The following is a 27643-nucleotide window of genomic DNA, read 5'->3' on the forward strand; positions in this document are numbered from 1 at the left end:
CATGTCGATCATTGGAGAGCCATGTATACGTAATGTAACAAAGGCATAATTAGACCAAATGTCTATATTTTGCAAAGATTTCATTTTGCAATCTGTTGGATTTCCATGCACAAGTTATCACATCTGAAGTTAGCTCTTATAGACTGTGAGATAAGGACTCAAAAACATGCAATGACACTTGCAAATGGACACCCCAGGTAATTATGAGGCTATTAATTCCTCACTATTTATCTGTGGCCACACATGCAAAAAAGTAACCATATGTCTCTAAAATCTTTTAGGCTTTTTCAAATAACACAATTTTAGGATGTATTTTCTTCTTTGATGAAATAAATTGTTTTATGAAATAAGAATTATAAAATAAGTTCCCTATAGGGCAATGCCAGCCTAGACAATAAGCATTGGATAGTTCATCACATGGGAACACCAGGCAGTGTATTCTCATGGATGCCATGTAAACGAACACAAATAACACATGCCCCACCTGACTGGGGTAGTTCATCCTGGCTTATAAAGTCTCTAAAACTATGACATGAAGCTATTCCCCTTATTGTATGATCTACAGAAGCTGTTTAAAATTGTCCTAATTTACTGGATGCTGAGAATAAATTTCCAGACTTTAGGATTCCAAAGGTCTTCTGGTTAGGAATTCACCACTAAATCATAAACTGTGGGCAAGCAGGGACCCCATCTTTCTCATCCCTATCCTTAATGCTTTCACATAACAGATCTTCACCGATAGTTTGTTACATAAATCAACCCTGTCTTAGTTGATAATGAGGTTGTATCATTAACCATATTTTGTGTCTAGATGGGCGTGCCTAACTTTCTCAGACCAAAGAGATCTCTGTTAAAGACTGCTGTTTTGTTAGATACTGAAATATTACCTTATAATCACTTTAAGATTTCATAAAACTATTTACTACTTCTCCATTTCAGGATATACATATTAGCTTCCAAATATTCTTAATAAAAAAAAAAAAAAAAACATGAGCCCCAAGAAGCAAGAAAGGAACAGCCACTCATTTATTTAGAACAGGATTGAAAATTACAGTGAATGAGCCAAATCTGGCCTATAGGTAAAGAATAACGTTAACATTTTTAAAAGGTGGGAAAATTCAAAAGAAGAAGAATATTTCATGATGTGAAAATTATATAAAGTTTGAGTTTTCAATGTCCATAAAATAAAGCTTTACTATAAGAGCCACTCTCATCTGTTTACTTATCTGTGGTGCTTCTGGGTTACAGGGGCAGAATTGGGTAGCTGCAAGAGACCACATGGACCCAAGCCTATGATATTCACTATCGGTGCTTTACCAGTAGTGAAAAAAAAAGAAAAAAAAAAGAAAAGAAAAAAAAAAAAAGAAAGAAAGAAAAAATTGCCAACCCCTGAGCTAGATGGTCAGACTTTTTAAACCACACTATTTAAAAGGTATCAGTTTGGCCTGACAATATTTTTCCTGTTAACTGGGAAAAAGACAGGGAAGAGGATCACAGAGCAAGTAGTTCAGCATGATCAGCTACCGGGTCATTCCTCTGAGGTCATTCTGGCTGAGCCAAACATTTCCAGAGTGAACTGGAAGCAATTTGGGAGAGTTTCTAAACAGTACGACATCCGTATCTTAGGGAAGGCACTTATCCCCTCTGGGTCTGTAAATTATGTTGCAGGTCTGTTTCTTTGATCTCTGTTGGATGATTTTAGAACTAAGTTGTACATTGGAATATATTAACATAAATTTTTATCTAATATCCTGAAGAATCCATAGGATTGGCAATGGGAATTATGTCGGCAACTCTGAGTTCTAATTCTCCTTTGGGAATACTCTGTGTCATCAAGGAACCTCCTGATTAACCTTTCCACTCAGCCTTATTAAAAAGCTAACCTATGATTTGCAAACCTTTCATGCTGAAAGTAAATGGTGAGATCCCTTCCAGGCAAAAAGGGTCTTAGATCCTCAAGGGGCCAAAATACTATAAAGAAAGAACACGTTTGTTTTCTGTCCCTCTTCTGCCCACCCCACACCCTATAGTCAACAGATGCTCAGAGGCCACCTCGTGACTGTCAGAGATGCAGTCCAACCACCTCAACTGCATTTATGTTGATTAAAAAAATAATAATAAGCCCTCTTTGTTATAATTTCCATAGTTCTCTATAGTAGCTAATAATATATCCATTAAAAACTATTTATTGTAAAAATCAATCTTTGCCTTAGGCAAGATGGTTTTGGCTTCATTTCTTTTTGCCTGAAGAATAAAGTGAAATGTTTGAATTACTCAAATGGCCCCAAAAAGCATACATTTTAAATATATCCTCAAAGATTCTGGCAATACGTCCACCAGTACAAACACAGTATCTTAAGTAAGCAAATACGTGATTATTCTTAAGCACAGAAAGATAAGTATATACAGCATCGTGATTCAACAACTTCTCTTCCTTTCTATAAAAGCTATTCTATTCTGGTTGGCCATAAAACAATTAACGTCATCAAAGATCCAAGCGTCAAAGTAAAAATTAATATATAAATAGACTGTATGTATGTGTGGTTCCAAAATCTGGCCCAATTTATGCAAAAATGTATTCCTGGAAGACAATCTAGAACAGGAATGCTAAAACATGGCAATATAATGCTACTTTGGCCTTCTGCATTTTCCCAATGATCATGCATGAGGTCTCACGCATGGTCCTTCTCAACACAGCACTCAAGGAAGTAATTTATGGTAAAATCTATGTGCTATCCCTAACAGTTTTCCCAAGAGTGGATTGTGTGCATACCAGGAGAAGGACAAAACAATCCATGATGATGAGGGAAGTTACATGTTTTTAAATATACACATTATTACTAGAATAGAATATGTATTCAATAATTTTATATTGGTAGATGTGTATGGATGAGGTAGAGGGAAGAAAACTACCTCCGTTACTGTGAGACTCTTGTCATTCAGCTGCAATAGTTTGGATTCAATTTCAGAATGCAGGTGGAATTTCTCAGAGGGAAGGTTGTGATAAGGAACATAGGTTATTGAAACTGAAAAAAGGTGTCCCACACCAGCTGCTGGGAACCTGTGATGTTCAGCTGTCTCACAACCTCATATTCTCCATCACCCACCAATCACCCTACTGCTGACAGTCACTCTTAAACACCTCCTTAAATGACACATGTGGCCCACTCACTGTTTCTGAAGTAAATGCTGGTGCTGCTGCTGCTGCTGCTGCCTGTATGTTTCAATCGTGTGCTGAGGAAGGTACTGCATGAGTTCCAGGGACTCTTTGATCTTCAACAGCATTTCGTAGGTCTCACGGCCCCTCACCTAGGTGAACGAGCAGAAGGAGAGAGAAGCAAAAAGGATGAACTGAAGAAGTATAAGAAGGACGGTCAACCCTTATTTTTCATGGATTCTGTGTTGACAAATTCGCGTACTTGCTAACATTGATTTGTAACATGAAACAACACTCGTGGCACTGGGCGGCCCTTCACAGACATGCGCAGAGTGATGGCACCCATGCATGCTCCCCGCTGAGTTTGAACAAGGCAGTGCTCTGCCTTTTTGTTTCAGTGCTCGGGCTGTGAACAAGTGTGGTTTTCATGGTCTGTTCAGTGCCACCTTTTTTCACATTTTCTGTTGGTGAATTTGCTGTTTAAAAGGGTCCTGGAGTGTAGTGTGGAAGTGCTGTCTTGTTCAGAGTGTAAGAAGGCTGCGATGGGCCTTATGGAGAATAGGACAGATAAGCTTCATTGGGGCATGAGTTACAGTGCTATCTGCTGTGAATTCAATGTTAATGAGTAAACAGTATACATTAAATAAGGTGTCTTTAAACAGAAACACGCATAAAACAGGTTATGTATTAACTAGTTGCTTAAAATGCTGTGACCAGAGGCTCACAGAAATCCTGTATTTCCCCTAGGAGCAATGGGTCAGTATTCATCAGCAAAGTGTGCACTGTGACTTTATAAAGCAAAACTCTCACAAATAACAAAAATCACCTGTAAATATCTCTGGAAGGACACAAGCTTTCAGCCGGGGTAAAAAGGTATTTCTCTCCTAAAGAGTGTCTATTAAAAGTTTTAAAAAGTATGAGCAGGGCCAGGACTAGAGTGAGGCTAGCGGGGCACGTCGGGTAGGTGCAGGGCCCTGAGAGTGATTATCTGCTTAAATTTTGCACCCTAGGTACTTTACTTTTTCACCCCAGTCCCCTCCCTGAGTATGATGGGCAGAATTTGTCAGAATTCAGAAATGGAAAGATTTTTTCTATCTGTTGTTGGGTTAATTCCTACTCATTCCAGCTCTGCGATCACCTTCTCTGAGAAGCTTTTCCTAAACCTCACTGTCTTAGGATGAGTCTTCTGTCTATCCTATGTGCTTTCATAGTGCCATGCCTAGCTCTACTGAAACAAATATTTTATTACATTATGCCTATTCGTCTCCTCACTAGAAGACAACCTCTTTGAAGGTAAGAATTGTATCATACTGATCCCTGAATGCTTGGGGTCTAGAATATTTGCCATTCAACAAATACCAACCAATTTCATGTTATACTGAGGGTTTTTGTTGTTGTTATTGTTTTTCTTTGTTTGTTTTTCACACACTTTGGTTTGGCTAATTCTTCACTAAACTTAAGATGTAACTGATTACAGGGTACCTCTTTCACTACTACAAACTGAAATTTTATTTAAAAACAGCTTTTCAAGTGGTTCCTATTTCAGAAGCTGAAAACTTATTGTTTTGTTTGTTTGTTTTTGTTTTTTGAATATAGTTAACCCTTGAACAACGTGGGTTTGACCTGTGTGGATCCACTTACACATATTTATTTTTTTTCAATAAATACACAGTCGGCCTTCCATATCCCTGGGTTTCATATCCACAGATTCAACCAACCTTGGATGGAAAACAGTGTTTTTGATCTGTGGTTGGGAATCTGTAAATGTGGAGGGCTGCCTCTCTGCCATTTTACAGGCCTTGAGCATCCGCAGATTTTGGTATTTGAGTTGGAGCGGAGGGACGACTATATTTAATATATCAGGATAATGTTTAAAGTTCACAGGTCAGATTCCATATGTAGCTTGAAAAACAAGACACTGTCTGATTGTTTTAACAGTAAGCAGTCTATTTCCCTGATGGTCGGGGCCCAAAGAAGGTAGGGAAGGAGTTATGGCACACCTAAACCTGTTGAATTGCTTTAGCTTCAATCCCAGGGTGGCAGCTCCCACTCAAACCTGGCTGTTTGTCTGTCTCATGCCAGTTTAGATAACATCAAGGGCTGTACCGGTTACCAAAACTTTGATACCATTCTAGATGGCAAATACCTAAGGTAATACAAACTCAACAAACTACAACCATAGTCTAACAAAGGGCACCTTAGGGACTTGAGAGGACTAACGTTCCTTGTAGGAATGAACACCGGTCTTACACAATAATTAGACTGAGTCTTCTGGCTCAATTTACATATAATTGAGGATTCTGCCTTGCTTGACTTTCTTTATATAACTCCCTAAAAAAAAAATCAAAATCAAAATCAATTCTCTATGATTATTGTATGATCAACTTTGTGAAATCCTTCTGACAAAGTTTTAGTCCTAAATTGGTTTGGTCATGTTGTCTAGGATAACCTTACCATTCTTAAATAATGAAATACAAATTAATTTTAAATATTGGGGCAAGAAAAAAATTGTATTAGGAGAGTAGCATTGACTGGGGGGGGGGGAATTAAGTAGAGGACCCTACACTATTAACATATTTTAAAACTATGGAGGAAAGGGATAAATTCCTGATTTTTCAAAATAAAAAAAGTATATATTTTCTCTCTTTTTATCTCACTAGCCCTTATCATTCCTTTCTTGTTGTCACAGTCAGAATATGACCATAGAGTAGAAGCTGATTCAAAGAAGGTGAAAATGAAACAGTCATGAATATTCAAGGAAAACTCACTGGTAAGTATAAGAGTTCATCATCTGGGGATCTTCGTTTCTTGATGGATGTCATCTGGATGCCATGTGTGTTCTGACGAAAAGCTGGTGAAGAAAAAAATGCAAGTTTCATCCTAGGAACATTTCTGAAGCAATAATACATTTACTAAACAGACAATAACACTAGCAACACCTGAGGTTAGAGTTAGATTAGAGTTTCTTATTCTAAGCATCTATTTAATTGGTGATGACTGCTTTTACATTAAGTGCAAATCTAACAATAATGAGGCAGAAGGAGTGAAAGGAAGAAAGGATGCTGGGAAATGGCCTTTGGCTTCAGTTGTGCTGCAGGAATCCCTGTGTCTTACTGACCTGTGTCTGTGAACAGCTGTTAAGAAAAGGAAGATAAATTGGTTTTGTGTTTTATTTTTCAGGTCATTTATCTTCCAAGGTGGTAAATGCATATTGTAGAGGTTGTCTTGCCAATGTATTCAGCCTTGTGTGTTCATGCATACCATGTTAATACATATATTGCATAACTTCTGACGAGCAGTCTCACTTTCTAGTATGTCAGTTTTCTCTTCAGTGTGTGAATTAAGCTCATAAATCTCTGTGATTTCCAGGATCCTGGGAACTACATCCAGGATCCAGGGTATAAAGATGATGCTTCCACCAAATTTCAGATAATTCATTCTTACTGAAATTCATTAATTTGTAGGTAACTGAGGTGCTGAGGAAAGACTATCCGAACTGTGCCACCAGGCTGACTCAAGAGCAAAGTTAGGGTGGAAATATAATTATTTATATTAGATTATTATATTTAACATTAAATTGAATACTTTATATCCTATGTATATATAAATAATATATATCATTTATATCATATATCTAAATCACACACACACACACACACACACACACACACACACACACACACACAATATTTTTGAGAAATAATCAGAGAGATAAAGAGCCTAATAGTTGTTAGGGCAAATCATACTGAACAGTTAGAAGTTGATGGTGACTAGTTGTCATAACATTCTGTGGTTCTCTATAAAATGCAATATAATTTCTGTTTCTTCTGGACACTAGTAATAAAACTAAAACAGTTTTTCATGAAATAAATCACAGTATGGCATGCTTTAAAATATTTGTTTTGGTGATGTCAGATTTATGCAAGACACTGTCTCGAATCAAATCTCACAAGTTAGAAGCACGTGTGGATCAGTAGTTTTCACACTTTGTTGGCTGGAGGGCTAGGCCTCTGTGCCATGTGCCTGATGAGTGGTTACGAGTAGATCATGGAGCCACAGTCCCTTCAACTAGAGCATCTCTGCTTTCATCTAGTTTGCCTTGTGGCTTCCTTGAAATATTTCATTTTTGAAAAAACTTTTACTGTTTAACAAAGCAAGTGTGAAAACAACTGACCCAAATCATTAGCCTCACTATAGATAAGATAACTGAGGCCCCCAAGAAGGTCAAGCCAAGATTCAATGAAACCCAGATCTATATATTCTCTAGACTGTGCTTTATGAAACACGTCCTTAAATCTCACTGTTCCCACAGATTCATGAGGTAAGCAGACGTATTTTCGGCCCTCATGCTCAATAACAGAAAGATAAACTAATACCAATAGGCTAAGATACTGGTTCTCATACTAGTTAGCATTAAAGTCACCTGGAGGGCTTACTAAACACAGATTGCTGGGCCTCACACCCAGCTTCTGATTCAGCAAGTACTAACTTAGTACCCAAGTTAGTCTTGGAACTAAGAATTTACATTTTTATCCAGTTTCCAGATGATACTGATGCTGCTGGTCAGGAGTTACATTTTGAGAATTGTTGGACTAAGAAATCCTCACAATGATTAGTTGCTTTTGTCAAGCTGTACTGCATACCTGGAGTCCATCTGAATACCTCCATCAATGTCATAGCTGTTCCCACTGGCTCTGGGGCTTCAAGTCATACTTGCCCTAGAGTCCTTAGGACTTATTATAGAGCTTCTCAAACATCACTCCCTAGCCCCCTATCTAAAGAAGACTTAACCCTACCCCACTTGGCCACTACAGCTACTTACGGCGCTTCGTACCATCACCATTCTTTGTGCTGTCCGAGACTTGCTGCTTTCTTATGCTGTCTTCATCTGCTTTCCTGTCTCTCCCTGGGCAAGCACAGATCCGGGCCTCAAAGCAGCGGCGGCCCAGGACTTGCCCACTAAAAATTAGAGAAGAGGGGAGGAAAGGGTCAACTTCAAGGAGTTTTGAAAGTCCCCTGAAGTTCTTCCACTTCCATTTCAACTGCTGGCCATCACCAGTTCACCACCACCACCACCAGCTCAGTCATAGCTTCTTTGAGGATGGACCCAAAAGCACTTGGCAGAACACAAAAGTGCTTACATGCCACAAGCAATATTAGTAAACAACATTCCATTTGTTCTGCAAAGAACCTCCAAGCCATTAGCTTAACAGCTGTATTTAGCTACATATTTTGAAGGAAACTTGAGTTAAGCCAGTGGATGTCTCCGGATAAAATCCCCTTAGGCAGCCCAGACTTACTCAAAGAAACTGTTAAATGCCTTGGGGGCCAGATGAAAACAAACACTGTCTAATCAGAAAGTATTCCTGTTAAATGTCAAGAATTCAGGTATGAAATGACTTGCCTTCCCTGCTTTTTTTCCCTCTGTTTACCCACCTTGTTTTGTCTCCACTTTCTTAGATCTTTTATGTAAGTGTTTGCAGCAAGGATTTAAAGCACAAAAGACAAAATCAAGGGTAGCTCTCTGCTGTACATGCAAAGGTAATGATAAAGCAAACACAATTTCATTTTGCCCTCTGCCCATGGTTTTTGCAGAATGACAATTCTGCGTATGCCACTTACTCTCTGGTTTCCAGAGTAACAATGATTAAAATTGGACGGCGGTTCATCCCTCCAACACAACTGCTGTTACACATGAAATTGTACAAGACTGTTGTGAATTCTGTGCCAACCTGAACATGGAAGAAAAAGAGTCTATGTTAACAATCATTTGATCTAATAGTTTTTCTTCTTAGTTCTTCCTTCTATTTAAACAACTCCGCTTCTGATTCAGTGATGTGAGTTTTTTTCTTTTTTCTAGGAGGAGAAGCTCTAACACCCATTGCAGATTCTTCTTTGTCTCTCCTCTTGGGAAGCTTAAAGCTAATGTTTGCAACATTGAGCTAGGCTTTAAAAAATAATCATCTTTGACCCTATTCATTTGTAAGCTGATAGGTATCACCCAATCCAGCGTTCATCACATATGTGAATATCAATGTAAAGGGAAAGCTGAAAACATTACCCAAAATAACAGTGATGCTCCAGGGATATTGTCCCTATGTGGACAAAACAGTATATTATAAATTTGAAGGTACACTTTCATAAATAGTACTCGGGAACTTAAAAGGTCCTCAGCACTAAATCTAGTCACAAAGCGCACATTTATGGAAGAGGCAACTCAAATCCAGAGAGGAAGAGTCACAGCTAAAGGTTAACATAGCACACCAAGACTCTGGTCTTATTACACTAGTGTTCTGCTTTTCTAATCTGCCACATGTTCACTCAGACTTCAGCTAAGAGATCCATGTCAGTGACTCCCATTTGCGGGCTAGAAGAATACCGGCATCCAGAACTGGGGCACATTCGCTACCAGTTCATTTGCCATTTAAATTCTCTGGATGAGATAAGGTCATGTATTAAACTGATTGCAAGTCCAATTATTACCAGCCTTTAAGATAGGAACATGGGCACAGAGCCATGTTACCAAGTTAAGTTAGTACAAATTTAGGAGTTTTTAAGAGGATAGAGGAGCAGTCTATGGAGAAGAGGAAGAGAAGAGATATAGAAAAGTTACCTATTTGAGGACAATGACTAAGACAGAAATAGATGCTTGAAACACCTGGTGTCACCGAAACTAATCCTCTCCCAACTCAGCCCAGCCTTTATCTTTTTACCTGGGGTGGCTCATAAGGTACCAGCACACTCTGTCTTCCTGTGATGGGGTCTTCTACGTATTGGGCATGGCTGTTCCCTTCTACTCGAATCAAATGACTAGGAGGGGCAATCTGTCCTGCAGAACAAAGAAAGGCAAAATAGTTAGTTCTTTACCCTCAAATAACAAAACAAAAAAAAAAAAAAAAGAGAGAGAAAGAAAGAAACAAACAAACCACATAGACAAAAGGTTGGTGGCCTAAGGAATGGTTTGTTTAATAGAGGATATATATACATCCTTAAAAAAAGGAACAGATACTGTTGCCAGATATCTAATACATGAAGGTGTCACAAACTTTACAGCAACAGAAAGGACTGGAATATGCATATATATATATATATATATATATATATATATATATATTTAATGGAATTTTATGTTTCTGGTGCTTAAGTTTAATGATTCAAGCTTTTAGAGAACTCTACAAATACATCTCTGATGGTATCCATAGAGGGGATTTTGCTAGCTTGTGGAAAATGAAAGGAAAAGAAACAAGTTAACAATAATAATAATAATAATAATAATAATAAATCAGCTCGAGAGATGCTATCCAAAAATTGAGCAGTAAAAATAAGAGGCAACAGATGACAAGGACATCATTATCACTTAGCCTGGTCTTTTCTCCATCACAAGGTCTCCATCTTTAGACCTTTTTCTTTGATCATAAAGATGATAAACTTACTGGTTGTATCATGCTAAAAGAGGTTGGAGGATAAGAAAAAGGAAGCAAGTTTTATAAAGAGTATAGGCATAGTTTCACAAAATTGTGACATTGGACAGAGTTCCAAAAGAAAGATGCTGATCCAAGAATGGAAAACCACAAATGTGTTCTTAACCATGATTCAAGAATGGGAAACCATAACAGTGATGACCAAAGCTACCTTGTTTTCCTTATACCTTCTTATTAGAAGAAAAAGAAAGGTAAGGAAGCAGTAGGGAGTAGAGAAGCAAGTCCAGGTTATCTAATAAGATTAAATTAAATAGTTCAATCATTGTGACAGCCACAAATTTATTGAGCATTATTCTCACTCTGTCAGCCAAAGAGGCAGACAAACTACCACCAGATTGCAGAGGTTGGTACCAGGTAAGTGGGCTCCCAACAAAAATCTGCACTGGATCTCTATTGCCAAGAAGCTTAGTTGAACACCACAGAATCCTCTTCTCCTTACCCTCATTGAATTCACGACTCAGCTCATGATTGGGGCACCGTTTCACCACCTCGGTGACATGTTCAGCTTTCTTGTAGACAGGCATGGCACGGATGACAGCGCCCTGAGGAGGTGGGGTCATCACCTTGATCTGGATGGGGCATGTCTTGGCAATTTGGCAATATAGTTTCTTCAGTTCAGTGGAATACTGCTTACAGATCGGCCAATGGTGGAGAGAGGGAAGGAACCAACAGGAGATATTGTTACACATCAAATCAGAGTGAGGAAATAATGTCTCCCTTTTCCAGCCTTTAGAGCAGCATGTTTACCATTGGCTACTATATACACGACATCTCACAATCTTATTATAGTGAATTCTATTTGTTAATCAAACTAATAATAATATTTTTCTACTTTTAATAAAATCCAATGTTTACAAAAGGTTTCACATATATCAAAACACATATATACCATTATTTCCTGTTATTTTCTCTTTAGGATGAAGAAACTGGGTCTCAGAGGGGTTTAAATGATTAGTACCATGAGCAGCTTCATAGAGTACCAGAAACTAAATGGAAAAACAATATTCACATGAATTGAGCGATAGTAAACAGATTCTAATTAATCCTGCTCTTATAATGTTCTAGAGAGTCTCATAGGAATTAGGGTTTATGGAATTTTCCTCTTTTCTTTTCTCTCTCTCTCTCTCTCTCTTTCTTTTAAGATGGAATGTCTGGCAGAGAGTGAGACAATTTTACCCAAGGTCAACCAGCTAGACAACAAAGCAATAGTTTCTCAAACTGCCAAATTTATCTTCTAATGTCATAGCCTAAGAGAATGTGAGATCTGGAAGCAGCCATTTGGTCCCATGTTCTCATGAGAAAAAGGACTGGCCTAATGTACACAGCAAATTATGGCAGCAAAAGGTTCAAGATGGAGATATTTTCACTCACAAGTGAGTGAAACTTTTTCCTGCCCACACTTCCTTCTGCAGGGAGAGGGAGTTCAATGGTTGGTTGGTCGATTGTATAATTGGCAAAATAGTATGGAGAAAGCATGAGATGTAGGACCAAACAGAAAAAGAAAACAAAATCTTCATGTGTTGATTTCCTTTCCCATCTCTGAACCAGTATAGAAAAATCTTCCTTCTAATCCGTATACTATATTAAACCTTAGCACTATTGCTCTCTGGGTCAGTGTCCCATCACTTCATTCCTACTCATTCTGATGCTGGAGTGAAATCACCTAGACACTAGAATCGCCAGCCAAGAATGGGCACCTAGTAACACTTACCCAAACAAAGGTAAACACACTCATACAGGTTTCAATCATAACTTGGCAGTGACATCCTTCCAGGGGAAAGACACGAGGAACAGGCAACAGAGTGGCAAAGAGAATCATCATTGATATGTTCCAACCCAACTCTGACTAAAAGCAAATATCCTACCAAAAAGTACATTTAAAAATAAGAGCTTGATCTTTTCCTTTTGAAATATAATATGGATTTAAATAATCTTTCTTTGTATCCCAAGTATTTCAGCATATGAAGTTTTCAGTTAAAAATTTCTCAATACTAGAATTATATTGGGTAATCTGTTCTCCATGCCCACAGGTCAAGGATTAAATGCAGCAAAAGGGTTTTTGATAGCTTGAAAAAATAGAAGTATGCCAAGAAAATCAACCACAAATGTATAATTCTATTTTGGAAGCACTGATTAAAAGAAATATCGATGGATATTCTTACTCTAGTGTTTTTCACCAATGACTTTAAAAACAAAAGACATTGTCTTAGGATGTATTAAGAACTCACTTTTGTCGAGAACTTCAAGAAAATAAGATGTATTTTCAGTTAGGAGCAGTATAATCTAACCATAAGTTTCATAAGATGAACCTTAGGAAAGATGACTGAAAAATAAGTCTGTCAGCAAACACCTGAAGGCAAATAAAGCATCTATCCAAGTATGTAAAGATTGCAAGCAAAAAAAAAAAAAAAAAAAGATAAGTGTTCAGAGGAGGACAGTTAAAAGAAACATTCCATTTCAATAACTGATATACTATAAATCAAATTTGACAGACTGAAATATAAAAGTACTAAGAATAAATGTAGGCATCATTAGGTGTTAATCCTTGCTCATTCTCAGGAATGGGAGAACGGAATCTAAAATGAGCTTAAATAATGATAAATAATAATAGCTTCACCATTTTCTGTGTTCTGTTGTAATAAATTTCATCCTCATATAACCCTATGAGGAAGGTTTCATAGGTATACAATCTCTTATCTGAAACCCCTGAAGCTAGATGTTTCAGAATCCAGAACTGTTTAGATTTTAGAAAGGGAGTAAAGTTCATATCGTATATATTATAAGCAGCTCCAGCAGGATTTAGGGCAGTGTCCCATAACCAAACCCGAACAGTTCTGCAAAATTCAAGAATATTCATATCGTCTGGGAAATGACTATAAAGCTTCAAATTCAAGATGGATTTCACCACCAAATGAGTTTGGCACAAACTTATGAAATTAAAACAAACCAAACCAACGTTTGGTTCTCAGAGCCCTTTGAATTTCAGGATTGCAAATAATAGATAATGGATCGTTATTTTACCTATTTTATAGAAAAGAAAATTAAGGCATAAAAAGGACTTGCCTGAGGTCACAGAGAAGAGCTGGTTAACAACTGGTATATAAGTCGGCCTCGGTCCTGTAACATCTCTCTAGTTCATGGCTCAGGGGTGCAATTTTTTTTTACTTTCACATTTTTCTAATTCCCAACAACATGGCTATTTTTTGAATCAACTTAAAAGGTATACAATCACGCCTGACATTAAAATGAAGGTCAAAACGGTCTACTTAATATCAATAATTCCTCTGTATTTATTTTTCAGTATAATAATGTTTGTTCATTTAATGGCAGGGAGAGTCGGCATATGATAGAACTGAAAAAAACCCTGGAGTAGGAGGAAACCACCCTGGACCCTAGTGCCAACTGTCTGTCAGGACTTCTATTACGCTGGGAATTCATGAATGAGGTCCTACTCTTTCATGTGGGTTATTAAAGCCCTTTGTGTTCTGTCCCCATCTTTTTCATTCCTTCCCCTCACACACCAAACACACAGACTTCTCACCCCATGTTCTACACATACAACCTCTTAATGCCTTAAACATACAATACACTTATATCCATCACCCACAATTCAAATGTGCTATTCCCTGTCTGAAATATTCATGTTTTTCCTTTATTCTCCACACCATGCCTATAGCTATCAGTCCTCAGCTAGGATTTATCTAGTATTGTAGACCATATTTTCCAATTTTAGTTATGAGGGTTTCATATTGACTAAATCTAAATAGCTGACCAGAGTCAAGACACATTGTGATTATTGCTTCTGGTTGAACTATTAAGCCTGTTATTCAGTTACTAGAGAGACAGAAGAAGTGGTATGGCATAGTCAGTGCTTTAGAAAGCCAAGCTTCTGCAACTGGAAAAAAAAAAAAAAGAAAAAAAAAACAAGCTTCATTGTTTGCTAGTTGGTTCTGTCATGATGTTTAAATTCAGTCTCCCTGGCCTCTCATATATTCATAATTCCTTAGACATCCCCGATTCCTCATTCCCGACATAATAGCCATAATTTTCTTCATCAATTGTCCAGGCTTCTGAAACATCACAAAAAATGGGAATCTGATTTATACCCACATTTTTAAATACCCTGGTGATTCAAGTCAGCTGAGACTGCAAATTGGAACCCATTTGTCTTCTTTTAATCTCTCTCTCTCTTTCTCTCTGAGACTTCCAACATTCACCTCTAAAATGTTTCCCAACATTGATCTGAGATTCTCTAATTCTAAGGCTTAATTTCGTCTTTTGGGTGTATATGAGTATGCTTTGTTTTGTTATAATCAGCTTTAAGGTGTAATTTACTATACTGTACATCAATTTTTAAGGTACAAGTTAATGACTTTTGACAATTGTACACACTTATGTAACCACTATCATGATTAAGGCACAGACTATTTCCTTCCCCACCCCTTGCCTTTCCCCTAATCGCCCCTTCATAAAAATTATCTTATATCCTTTGCAATTATCCTCTCTACGACCCTTTCCCAATCAGGTACCTGCTTTCTCTCACTGCACTTTTACAGTTTTAGAATTTTATTAAAATGGAACGATACAATGGAGTATTAAACAACAGTAAAAAAGAATTAAATCTTGTCATTTGTGACAACATGGATGGATCTGGAAGGTTTTATGCTAAGTGAAATGAGCCAGGCAGAGAGAGAGACAGATACCATATGGTTTCACTTATATGTGGAATCTAAACAAATAAAACAAAAACATACTCATAGAAACAGAGAACAAAGTGATGGTTACCAATTGTCTGTTGGAGGGTAGGGGTAAGGGATTTGGTGAAAAGGGGAAGGGAAATATAGTCAATAATATTGTGACAAGTTTACACGGTGATTACTAGAATTATTGGGGGATTCACTTTGTAAGGTATAAAAATATTGAATCACTATATTGTACAACTGAAACTAATATGATGAATAGAAGATTATATACCAACTATACTTAAATTAAAAAAAGTAAAAATTGAAAATACAGCATATAATCTTATGTGCCTGGCTTCTTTTACTTGAGATCATCCATGTTTTTGGATGTATCAGAATTCCATCTTATTATTTAGTGGAATTACTTTACTTAACAATTCACCAATTATTTACAGTTTGTATTTACTGTGAATAAAACTATTATGAATATTCATATACAAATCTTAGTGAGGACAAGTTTTCATTTTTCTGGATAAATGCTTAGTGATGTGATTGCTAGGTAAGTGTATGCTTAATTTTATAAGAAACTGCCGAAATCTTTTACAATAAAGCTGTGCCAGTTTACATTGCCATGTGTAATGTGTGAGGGTTTCACATCTTTGTTAGCACTCGGTATTGTCAGTTTTAATGCCATTCCAGCAGGGATGTAGTGGTTCTCCTTGTGGTTTAAAATAGCGTTTCCCTGATGAATAATGATGTTGAACAACTTTTCATATACTTATTTTTCATATACTTCATTTATAATTATACTTCCATATAATTAAAATTAAAAATATGTATTTATATGCATTTTATATTATTTCACATACTTATTTACTGTTGTTTTTTGAAGTGTGTGCAAATCTTTCATACTTTATATATTTTAATTTTTTAATTGGGCTGTATGTGTTCTTAATTTGAGTTGCAAAAGTTTGTTATGTATTCTGGATAGAAGTTCTTTATCTGATATAAGTTTTCAAAATATATATTTTCTCCCAGTCTGTAGCTTGCCTTTTTTTACTCCATTTTATGTGCTTTTCCGAAAACAGTTAATATTGAAAAATTATCAATATTTTGCTTTTTGTTACTCCATTTTTTTACTCCATTTTATGTTCTTTTCCAAAAATAGTTAATATTGAAAAATTATCAATATTTTGCCATTATGGTGCACTTTTTTTGTGTTCTAAGAAATCTTGGTCAAACCCAACGTTAGAGGGGTTTTCTAGTAGAAGAGTTACAATCTTAGCTCCTGTTTAGTCCTATATCTATTTCTAGTCTCTTTTCCTTCCTCTTCTTCTTCCTCTTCTCTCTCTTCTTCTTTTTAATTGATATTCAATTGTTCCAATACCATTGGTTGAATAGATTATCATTATCACTTCCCCCTGTTGATTTGCCTTAGAATCATTTTTGAAAATTAATTGACCATATGTGTTTCAGTCTTTCTAAACACTCTCTTCTTTTCTATTCATCTATATGTCTATTCATACATTGGTATCACACTGTCTGGATTATTCTAACCTTATTATAGGAAGTCTTAAAATCAAGTAATATAAGTCCTCCATTTTTGTTTTTCTTTTTCAAAATTGATTTGGCTATTCTAGGCCCTTTGAATTTCCATTATTAAATTTACAAGCAGTTTGTCAATTCCTACAAAATTGCATGGTAGAGTTTTGAAAGAGATAGTGTCAAATATATACGCATAGGTCATCTTGGGCAGAATTGATACCTCAGCAAATATTATGTATTCTAATCCATGAACATAATATATATTTCCATTTAAAGGACATCTTTAATTTCTCTCAGGAATATTCTGTATGCAAGTATTGCACACCATTAACATTTTAGACTCTTTCCTATGCATAAAATCACACACGTACACTTGCACACATAGACACACACACGCAGTTATATAAACGGGGACATATAAAAATGTTTGGCATCTTTTTTATTTAACATATCATGAGGTTGTTCAAATTTAAAAATATAATTGTAAGTGGTTGCAATTATAGTATTAAAAAGGGATATATTATTTAACCATGACTTTCTTATATAGTATAAATTTTACTCCAGTTTAAAAATATTAAATAAAACACTGCAGGGCACATTTTAGTACAAAAATCTTTAGTACATAAATCAGTTTTAGCTGGATCCTTTGAAACTGGTTAATTGAGTCAATACATATTTTGGTGCTGAGAAAAGTCTGAGGTCAATTTGAATTTTCTTCTTTTAAATCAAATAAACCACTCATTTCTCCTAAGATCCTTGAAAAATTATTTTGTTTAAAAAAAAGTGAAAATGTTTCTAAATGTATTCTTTTTTCTTTTCTTGAAATTACTTGGAAATTGGTGAGTTCTTTCAACTTAAATGATTAAAGTCAACTCAATTTTTCTTCCTTTTATTTTTTTAACACTTATATTTTTATTCCTTCTGCTTTTCCTAATTTTCAGGACCATGTAAGTCTTACTTGCAACCCCCGTTCTCTATCCATCATGCATTTTATATACTCAGACCCTAATTGTTAGCACCTTTTTCTTTTATTTGCATTCTGGGAAACAGTCTCAAGTTTGTTTTCTATATCATGCCTATGGTTTTCTAGAGTTAATTCTGTTCTACTACAAATATTTTTAATTATTCTATTGTATTTCAAGTGTCCTTCCTTATCTCCTCCATTTCCCTTTTTACCTTTTCTGGTCATTTGTTCATCAGAGGCTGCTGATCTAGGTTTATTATTACAACTTTATAGTGCTTATGCTTTATTGCTTTGTACTGAAGAATCTTCTAAACATTTTTTCCAGTTGCTAGGATGCTTTTTCTTTATTTGGTTCATTAAAATGATGTTCCCTTATACTCAGATTTTTTTTTTTTTTTAAGAAAAATAGGCTCTTAATTTTCTTCAGTAGTTTTCTATTTATATAGCAAAATATAACCAGAACTGGTATTTGCATCCTTCATGTCTCTTTGACATTTTTTCCATTTTGGTTCCATGAGCCTTTTAAAGTAATAAAATTGCTACAGGATTCTGTCAATAGCTTGAATGTCCAATTTAACTAGGCTTTTTTTTTTTAATGGAATTCATAACATTTAAGTGGAAAGTTAAGAGTGCCTATATTAGAATCTGCTAATCAATTGTCATTGTAAAGGCAAAATTAGATCTGTTTATCTCCCCATTTGTGCATCATTCAGTAATTATGGAATACACGTTTACTGAACACATACTACATGGTGTCAAGTACTCTGTTCTGCACTCGGAGCAGAGAGAAATATGATTTAAAAAAAAAAAAAAAACAACTTGAAATGCAGGAACTTACGTATCCTCTCTGTAGGATAGTCCTTGAAACATAAAATAAATTGAAAGAAAAAGAATACTCAGTCTTTACCCCCAAGTTATTCACAGCTTAGAGGCAGAGTGAAAGGCAAACAATACAAATACACAAGGTATAGCAGAGGTATGTGAAACGTTTTAAGGTTACAGAGGATAAGACAATTAACCACTAGCTAATAAATTCAGTATTTATTGAGCAAATATTTTATTCGAGGCTCTGTTTTACATTTGGAAATTCAGCAATGACAAAAGCCAAGTCCATGCTATAAAGGTGCTAACATTCTAGAATAAACAAATAAATATGATGTAAGATGGTAATAAATGCTATAAAGAAAAGAAAATCAGAGTAAATTTAAAGGAGATAGAGAGTCAGGAGCCAAGAGTTAAGGAGGATATTATTTTACCTAGTGTTGTTAGGGAAAGATTCTTTGATAAGTTAATATTTATAAAAGATCCGAAAGAAGCATTGGAGTGAGCCATGTATACACCTGGGAAAATAATGTTCCAAGTACTGGAGACAGTAAGTACTAAGGTCCTGGGGTGAGTATGTCTGTCATGGACGTCAGTGTTACCAGAGAATAGTGAGCAACAGCTACAGCAGTAAAGGATAAGATGAGAAATCAGAGGGATTATGGGGCCCAGATCATTCAAGGCCTTGTAGGCCAGGACTTTAGCTTCCCTTGATGTGAGATAGGAAGCCACTGGAGAGGTTTAAGAAGGTGGCATGATCAAATTTGCATTTTAATAAGATTCTGGCTGTTATGTGAAGAACAGACTTATGGGTCAAAGATGGAAGCAGGGAGACCAATAAAGGAGTGACTACAGATAATCCGAGTAAAAAATGAGAGTGGTTTAGACCAGCAGTGGAGTTCATGAAAAGTAGTTGGTTTCTGGATATATTTTAACCAGGTTTGCTGATGGATTGGTTGGAGATATGAGAGAAAGGGAAAAGTACATGTATTCCACTAAAGTAGAAAAGTTTCCTGGAGGAGACTTTTAAGGATTTAAAGTAGGCCTTAAATCACAAGTTATTCACCAGCCAGACAATGCACCCAAGAATGGGAGAATGGGAGAGCCAAGAGGTAGAAAGCAGGCTTTCCATGAAGACAGAATATCATGAGTATAAGCAAAGAGATGCTAGCTATGGTTAAAAATAGATGGGCTGGGAGAAGGAGGAGGAGTAGAGCAGAAAGCAGTGAGGCTGAGTTAGGAAGGCAGTTACCAGATTCTGAGGAGTCTTGTATGTTATGAGAGACAGGCGGACTCCACCAGTAGGCACGGAAGAGTCACTGAGGATTGTAAAGCAAGGGAAAGACCCAATCAGTTCTATGTATTAAATAAAACAAAGCTGCTAGGAGCAAGACTGGAGAAAAGTAGGAGAAGAGAGACTTATCAGGAACTATTCAGGCAAGAAATGAGGAGGGCCTAACCTAGGGCAATAGAATGAATGAAAAGGTGGAGAGATGGAAGAAACGTTTTGAACTTCCAAGTCAGTCTTCTAGTTTTCATCATGAAAGATGTGCAGGAAAGCACCAGGTGAGACTAAGAACTATTATTCATTAGGACAAAAGATGCTTACACAAAAAATACCAGTTATTTGCTTATCCATTTTCTAAAATTAAAGCATAGTGAGTGAAAGTTACTTTTAACACAAGGCTACCAATATTCAGTAGCAAAATGAGACCTAGGTTAATCAATAGACTCTTAGACAAATAGAAAAAAGGAAAGATAATTAGTTTTAATTCTGAACAAAGAAAATAAAATAACATGAGGTAACACTGGAATTAACAGGCCAATTTTGTTGTGAAAGAGGAAAGAGATTAGTTCTTAAGAGCATTGAAAGGGACTCTTACCCAACACCACCAGTAAGCAACATTTACTGGACTAGAGGTCAAAAGACAGGATTTAAATTCTGCTCTTCTCTTTATTCCCTGGGGTTTTATGTAGTCACTTAACTTCACTTAAACACAAAATAGAAAAAAAAAAAAAAAAAAAAAAGCAATATATCTCTTCAAATGGAGGGAAAAAAATTTAGGTAAGGAAAGCCTTAATCAACTGGAAAGACCAACATAAAAGCTATATATTATGATTATTACTGAAGCCTCATATTTCTAAGATTCTCCACCTAAAGTATTTAATACAGCTTAAGTAATTTTGGAAGTATTGTGAAAACATCATTTCAACCTGGTCAGGAAGTGGCTATTGCCAAATAATAATAGTCTATTGAAATTTGAATATTAACCATTTACAATGAATCACACAGTTCATGTTATCTGCTAATAATCGGTTCTAAACCATTTTATTAGATTCATTTATTTAAAAAAATGAATGAATTTGGTTTATCTGTTTCCACGCATTTTTAAGATACACATGCCTATATCCATAAGTACATATAATTTTGTGTCCTTAAAACTTACTTAAATTACAGTGCTCAAAATTTAATCTTACTAATGTATTTCCACTTCCCACATTTCAAGATTTATCCATGTTCTTAAATATAGACATATTTCATTTATTTTAATAGTTAAAAGGGGAGAGGGCATTGAGATAGAATGGAAAGAGACCTTTATCTGTAATATTCTCTGTAAAGAAAAGATTTGAAGCAATGTGGAAAAAAAAATTAACACTTTGATAGATACTAAGGTATCTAAATTTATATACTGTTTTTTGGTATGCTTGAAATATTTCCTAACTAAGAATTTTAATGAATAAATTCAGCGTGACCAACCCAACTTGTAAAAGCGTTGCAGACTTACGATTTTAGAAGACAAAGAACATAGAAATAAAATATTAAAACCCAAAGGGAATATTATAACATATCCTGTCCAAACCTTCTTCTCTTCTTAATTTTCAGATAAAAAACTTAGCCTTAGAGAATGAAATTGGTTCATTGATTCAACAAATATTTAGTGAGCACCTGCTTCTTGCCAGGCTCTATTCCTGCGTCAAAGGGAACTAGCAGTATCCCTTACCCTAAGGGAGTTGGTTTAAAGGAAACACTGACATTAAATTATTTCTAAAATTGTGATATGTGTTTTGAAAAACAAGCAGAGGGAGACACAGCAAAATGTGGGGCTCTACTTAGTTCAGGAGGGCGTCCCTAAAAAAAAAAAAAATTCTAAAGGTAGTACAACTAAATCTAGGTAATGTGGGGATGAAGTCAGATTTCCTTTCTTCCTGAAAACTAATACTTTTTCAGCTACATCATACTCTAGTGACTGAGTTTCCATAGAAAACCAAACTGATATTTTAAACCAGGGACTTGGTTCTATGTTTCTATTATTGAGTCACTTGTTTCAAGGCATTTTTAGTTCAAGATAACATTGCAAAGTTTTTCTTAGAAAGTTAAACCAGGAAAAGCATAGAGATCATTTGGTTCAGATACTTCAGTCACAGAGGAGGAATCCAAGCCCCAGAAAGGAGATGAGATTTGCTCAAAAACACTCAGCAACAAGGATCATCTTGACTCACAGACCAACGTTCTTCTCCATGCAGTCTTCAAGCTCATTGTATGGGACCAAAATGGAACTGGTACATTTGGTACCAGAGAGAATTTACGTAACTACACAATATGAGTATAAAAATAAGTATAAAGCTCAGAAGTCATCTAAAAACTAAAATATCACCAATTTTCTACAGAAATACAAGGATATATTCCAATACGCTCTTTGACTCAATATCACATCCTTTTGAATTTGGTAAATAAGCTTGTCTAGGAATCGAGATTTTTCTTCCCTAAATTATAACTATATTCTCAGAATGGAATCTTGAACACAAAACTAACATTAAATGCCCACCAATGGTTTTAAGAACTGGTTCTTCTCCATCTGGTCCTAGGTTTGCTAAATCAGCAGTGGGTTGTACTAAGGCTTTTACATATTTAAGAAAGACAGCACACGGACTTGTGGCTCTTTAAAGTATGCAAATCTTAATGTGAAATTAGAAAATGAAATAGTGTTATAGAGAAAATTTTTTTTAAAAAAAAGCACATAAAGATTTTAAATTACTTCTAAAGATGGAAGTAATTGACCTCTCAAAAGAAGTCACACATATCTGATACTCACTGAAGAATTTCAGGCAACTCACCTGATCTCTTGAAACCTTGTTAATCATTCAAAGGAAGAAAGTGAGGGAGCTTTATTAGATGATCTATGCTTCTTCTTATTTTTTTTTTCAATTAAAGTTTATTGGGGTGTCTATGCTTCTTCTATTTTGACTACTTTATGATCTGGTGAAAATTTGTTAGAGAACCCAGTTACCAGGTTCAATATGGCAAGGTAAACTCTTTAAAAAGAATGTGAAAACCAAAGTGTTGATATACTTTCTGACTTTTTTTTTATCAGAAATATATAAACAGAGTAGGAATCAACATATGTACTCATGTATATGTATACGTCTTCATAGTGTGTTTATTCCTAGGTAAGTACTAGCCTATGAACAAGAATGAAGAGCCAATTTTTTGTTGGGCTTCAACCAAATTTCCTTGCGCAGTCTGAAACATCCACACGAACAAAGTATTTCTACAGTGGCATGGAACAGATATGCTTCAAAACTAACACATGAACTAAAATACCCCTGACAAAAAAGAAAAGCAAGTTTGCTTAAGTTTTGTTTTGTTTTGGGAGGGAGCAGAGGGAGTTTGGCATATTGAAGAGTGAGCTGTTCAAAGCCAAATATCATGTTCAAATAAAATAATTCCAGGGGATTTTGGAAAACAAGAGTAAATTCAACTCCTTTACTAATAATATGTTGCAAAGAGAAGGGGGTAAAAAAAAAAAGCATTCCAGTAACTACAACCTCACCGTCACCACCTGCCTCAGTAGACATACTATATTACACACTCTTGGCTGCCAGACTGGTAATTCAGTATCACAATGTACAGAGATGCCAGCTAATATCAGAATACACCTGCATAATTTTTCAACAGCTTCCTTTCCTAAATGTGCAACAAAGACCCTCCCTCTCTGCTCCATCAAAAAAGAAAAACAAAACGACTTGCTTAACCGTTCCCAGAATAAATACCGTACTATATGCAAATCCCAAATCCAAGGCTACCTTGACCCACAAATCTCCAGGAATACTTCCATGATATAAATAACCCACCTCACTACTCACTCCATCGTCAAAGAAAGTAACTGTGTAGGGTAGTGTCAAATCCATCCTTTTGCTACAATGCCAGCTTCCAGGTAAATCCACATCTGGCATGCTATCATGCCAAAAGGAAATGTTTTAAATTTTTTTTCTAATGTAGTACTATACGCATTTTGACCTATTGGCCATTAGCCCACAGAATTAATAGCATATAAAACTAGATGGATCTGTGGCCCACTAACACTTAGGGCATATTATCTACACTGAGGATGGTGGGGTCTTAAAAAAAGAGTAAAACCTAAACCAAGGCTGAAATACATCAACAACATTTCTGCCCTTCTGCGTGAATGTGAGTTGATTAAAATAAAATAAAATAAAAATGAGATTTACAAATAATCTAAAAGATAACCATCATTCATTAACAGGAAATGCTAGTTGCACTTCTAATTTATGTTTCTTAATTTCAGACAGTTCAAAGAATCCAAGAGGTAGAAGGTGGGGTCTATGTTATCCCCAAAACTCTAAAATATTTGAGAAGGAAAAAAAAAAAAAAAGGCAAGCCCAACAGCTGATATAACTCCATTCATCCGAGTTTAAGCAACCAAATTCAAAAGCCTATTAATTTAGAAAGAGTATCCTAAAACATTCAGTGACTTATTTTTATTTTACTTTCTAAATTATATTCTTGGGAATTGCCAAATTAAAAAATGGTCCTTTTTTAAGGGCAAGAGGGTGATGAAATCAGTAATTGGAATTGGGAAGAAAGAAAATCATACAAAACAGAAGGAGTACTTATTCAGAGAGGACAAACTAACGTTCTGGCAACTGACTTGGTAAGAGGGGACTAATGGGGGAAGAAATGAGATACTTCAAAATAAAAACATAAGTGCCAAAACAATATTTGATCAAGAGGCTTTGGAAAATTAACTATAAATATCCAATTCACTAAAAAAGCAAAAAAAGTCTTAGCTAGAAATAGCTAGACAGAGCTTCAGTGTAATCTGCTTGACATGTATTGTATAACCTTATATATAATTGTAAGGCTAATAACATGCTACACATTCGTCCTCTGCAAATAAAGTCACTTTGAGAACTGTTATGAATTTCACATCTAGGAAGGAAGTTTTATTTTTTTTAATTTAATAATTAAAAAGTAATCATTTCAAAAGTTTTAGTTGCACAAATAGACTCTAATCAAACACCAGGTTGATGTTCTATGATAGCTATGATGAATGGTGTTCCAAAATACCAAAAACAAAAAGGGGAAGTGAATGCGTATATATGGCTTGGGGGTGGCATGAGGGTGTTCTCTTGAGAAATCAACTTGAAAAGGTTAGGTAAAAAACCAAAATATCATTCAAGAGCTAAATAAAGATACTTCCTATGACTAGACGACAATTTTATCACCCGATTTCTACACTGCACCTGTGTAATGGTGCAGAAAATATTGCCCAAAGAATTGTGGACAAGAAGTCAAGAGGACAGGGCTCTAGTCTTCCACCTGTCCACTGACTTCCTGAGTCATCTTAGGCGAATCATTTCCCTTCTTGAACTCCAACTTCTTTATTCACAACTGAGGCATTCCACTTAGGACTCTATGTACTTCAAAGGAAGGGGGACATGCGCCAAGTGAGCTTGCAAACAGGTCCTGAACCACCATATCCTCCTGGATCTATCATAATGATCGGCAGGAAGCGATCCCAAAACCGGCCCCATAGTCGTCTGGCAAGGTATTCGCTTCTCCTCCCCGTCTCCCTTCCTGTCACAGTTGTCTAGCTGCCAGACATGTACGAATTGTGCTCTTGATAATTAAAAAAAAAAAAAATCCTTCCTCCAAGCACTTTTCCTGATGGCCTCAGCCAAAGGGCCGCCTGTTGCCACCTGTCAGTTGCGGGGATTAATTACCTGAGCCGGGGCTGGGAGCGGCACATTCTTCCTAGGGCTGCACCCACAGATGTTGACATCAAGCAGGTGGGCTGTCTGCTACCCGCTTACCGTGAAGACCAGCATGGAACCCACAGGGCCTGGCAGCTGTGTATATGAGGGGTACTTAGACTGCACCACAAAGCAGGAAAACCTTGGCAGGGATGGATGTGCCCTGGGACCTCTCTGGGCACCAGTCTGGAAGGCAGCTGCAGCCTGTCTGCTAGGGGGACAGCATTTTATCACCAACCTTGGGAAGGAGTGGGGGGTGGAGCCCCACAGCCTCATTCTAGTTGCCTGAGGGTATGAATTTGAAAAGCCAGGTTAAAAAGATTTGACAGACCTGATTGGTAATTTTGCAACTTTATCTCCCCAGGAGGATAAAATGACCTTTTATTTAGTATCTCCTGTCAGTGCCACCCGCAGCCAACCCTGCTTGACCAGTAATACCGTTCAGAGTTAACTTCACATAGTAAGCAGATACTGGAAGGCATTTGGTAGAGTGACTGGTATACAGCAGTTGCTCAATAAGTGTCAGCTTACCTTTAATGTTTCATGAAGTCACAACAAAAATGAGAAGAAAGCTGGGATGACATGACTTCTGTTTTACATGTGCAAAAACTGGGGCTCAAACATTTAAAGCGACACTCCAATAAATGGTAGAAATGAGAATGGAACATCAGGGAGTTCTTCTTCTCAGTACTAATTAAACACCTACAAACAACTGGCCTGACTACCTATCATACATGTGCTCCATGTCCCTCAATAAAACAAACCTGGAATACCCTAGCAATACAGAAGGATGCAATCATCTGTGGAGTAAAATTCTTCTAGCAGGAACACTGATGGGCAGATTACTCTTACTCCTCACACGAGTGAACAGATCCACTTTATCCCCCTCCCCCCCACATACACACACATATAAACAAAGGAACAGACTCACAGGAAAGGTCACACCAGAAGTCAGCAATGAGACAAAATTAGAATCTGTGACTCCTAATTTACAACCCCATGATCTTTTCACTGCAAAACATTCCTAAAGCTCTTTTCTCCAAGAAGGTGGTGTTATCTGGGGGCAGGGTTGATGGCCACATTGGAGAGCTTCCTGAGAGCAAAAACTCTAGAGAGGGGACAATGTATACCAACCATCAGTTTCCCTTCCACTGCAGAAGTGGCATGTCTAGCTGACTTGGACACACTCCAGGGCATGGCTGGACACACTCCAGCCATCATTAACCCTTAAGGGAGAAAAAAACCTCTTCCTTACTCCCCCCCCACCCAGGGTAATTCACTGTTCCCAAAGTCCTGCAGAGTCCTGGGCCACTACACCTGTCATTTCTCTCCCCTTGGGGCCCAAACTTGCTGGCTCCCCACTGTTTCCTTAGCCCCTTCCTTGGCATATAGAGAACGCAGCCTTAGGTAACAAAGGCACCAGTCCTGCCCGCCAGGAATACCTCCTTTCCTCTGGTCCTGGACACTGCCTTACACTGTGGCTCTCAAAGTAGGGGAGTCCCCGTGGGGGTTGTCCTTCTTCAACCTCCCCCAATGCTGGAGTTGAAGGTTATGGTCTATACTTCTACACATATTCTTGTGCTGTCTTTTAAAATGACTCATGGTGTACAGTTCCTAAACCTCCAGTCCCAGCCAAAGGCTGTTCAGTTCCAGTGAACTAAAATCACATTTAGAAACTACTCTTTGCTGGAGGCACTTATACCCCTAACCCTATGCAATGGCCCATGCACCCTTTGCAAGAAAATCCCAACATAGCTCTTTTCTTCCATTAGATTCATTGCTTGTTTAGGAGTTTCATTTATACATGAAAAGTGAGCCGTCTATTTTTAAATCACAGTGATTTGTTTAAATCTGTGGGATACTCTTTCTACTGGAAGGCTAGGTGGACCAGTCTTAAGACAAGAGATGGGAAAATATGTCTAGACAATATGGAGGG

General features: G+C 36.7%; 1 protein-coding gene across 8 annotated transcripts in view; it reads right to left on the bottom strand.

Moving 5' to 3' along the window:
- TP63 (tumor protein p63) overlaps positions 1–27643 on the bottom strand; it is a gene marked incomplete at both ends in the record, with an annotated part of 216509 nt that overhangs the window by 16602 nt on the left and 172264 nt on the right. For 5 of the 8 annotated variants that reach the window (XM_081075337.1, XM_081075339.1, XM_081075340.1 and 2 more), the window contains 6 exons: positions 3173–3309; positions 5926–6008; positions 7980–8116; positions 8780–8889; positions 9871–9986; positions 11078–11264. In XM_081075337.1, coding sequence (XP_080931463.1) covers positions 3173–3309; positions 5926–6008; positions 7980–8116; positions 8780–8889; positions 9871–9986; positions 11078–11264 — 770 coding nt within the window. The remainder of the gene's footprint in view (positions 1–3172; positions 3310–5925; positions 6009–7979; positions 8117–8779; positions 8890–9870; positions 9987–11077; positions 11265–27643) is intronic. The other 3 variants (XM_081075338.1, XM_081075341.1, XM_081075343.1) reach the window with 1 other exon arrangement.

This window comes from Rhinolophus hipposideros (assembly GCF_964194185.1).
Source record: "Rhinolophus hipposideros genome assembly, chromosome: 2".
In the NCBI taxonomy this organism is placed as follows: domain Eukaryota; kingdom Metazoa; phylum Chordata; class Mammalia; order Chiroptera; family Rhinolophidae; genus Rhinolophus; species Rhinolophus hipposideros.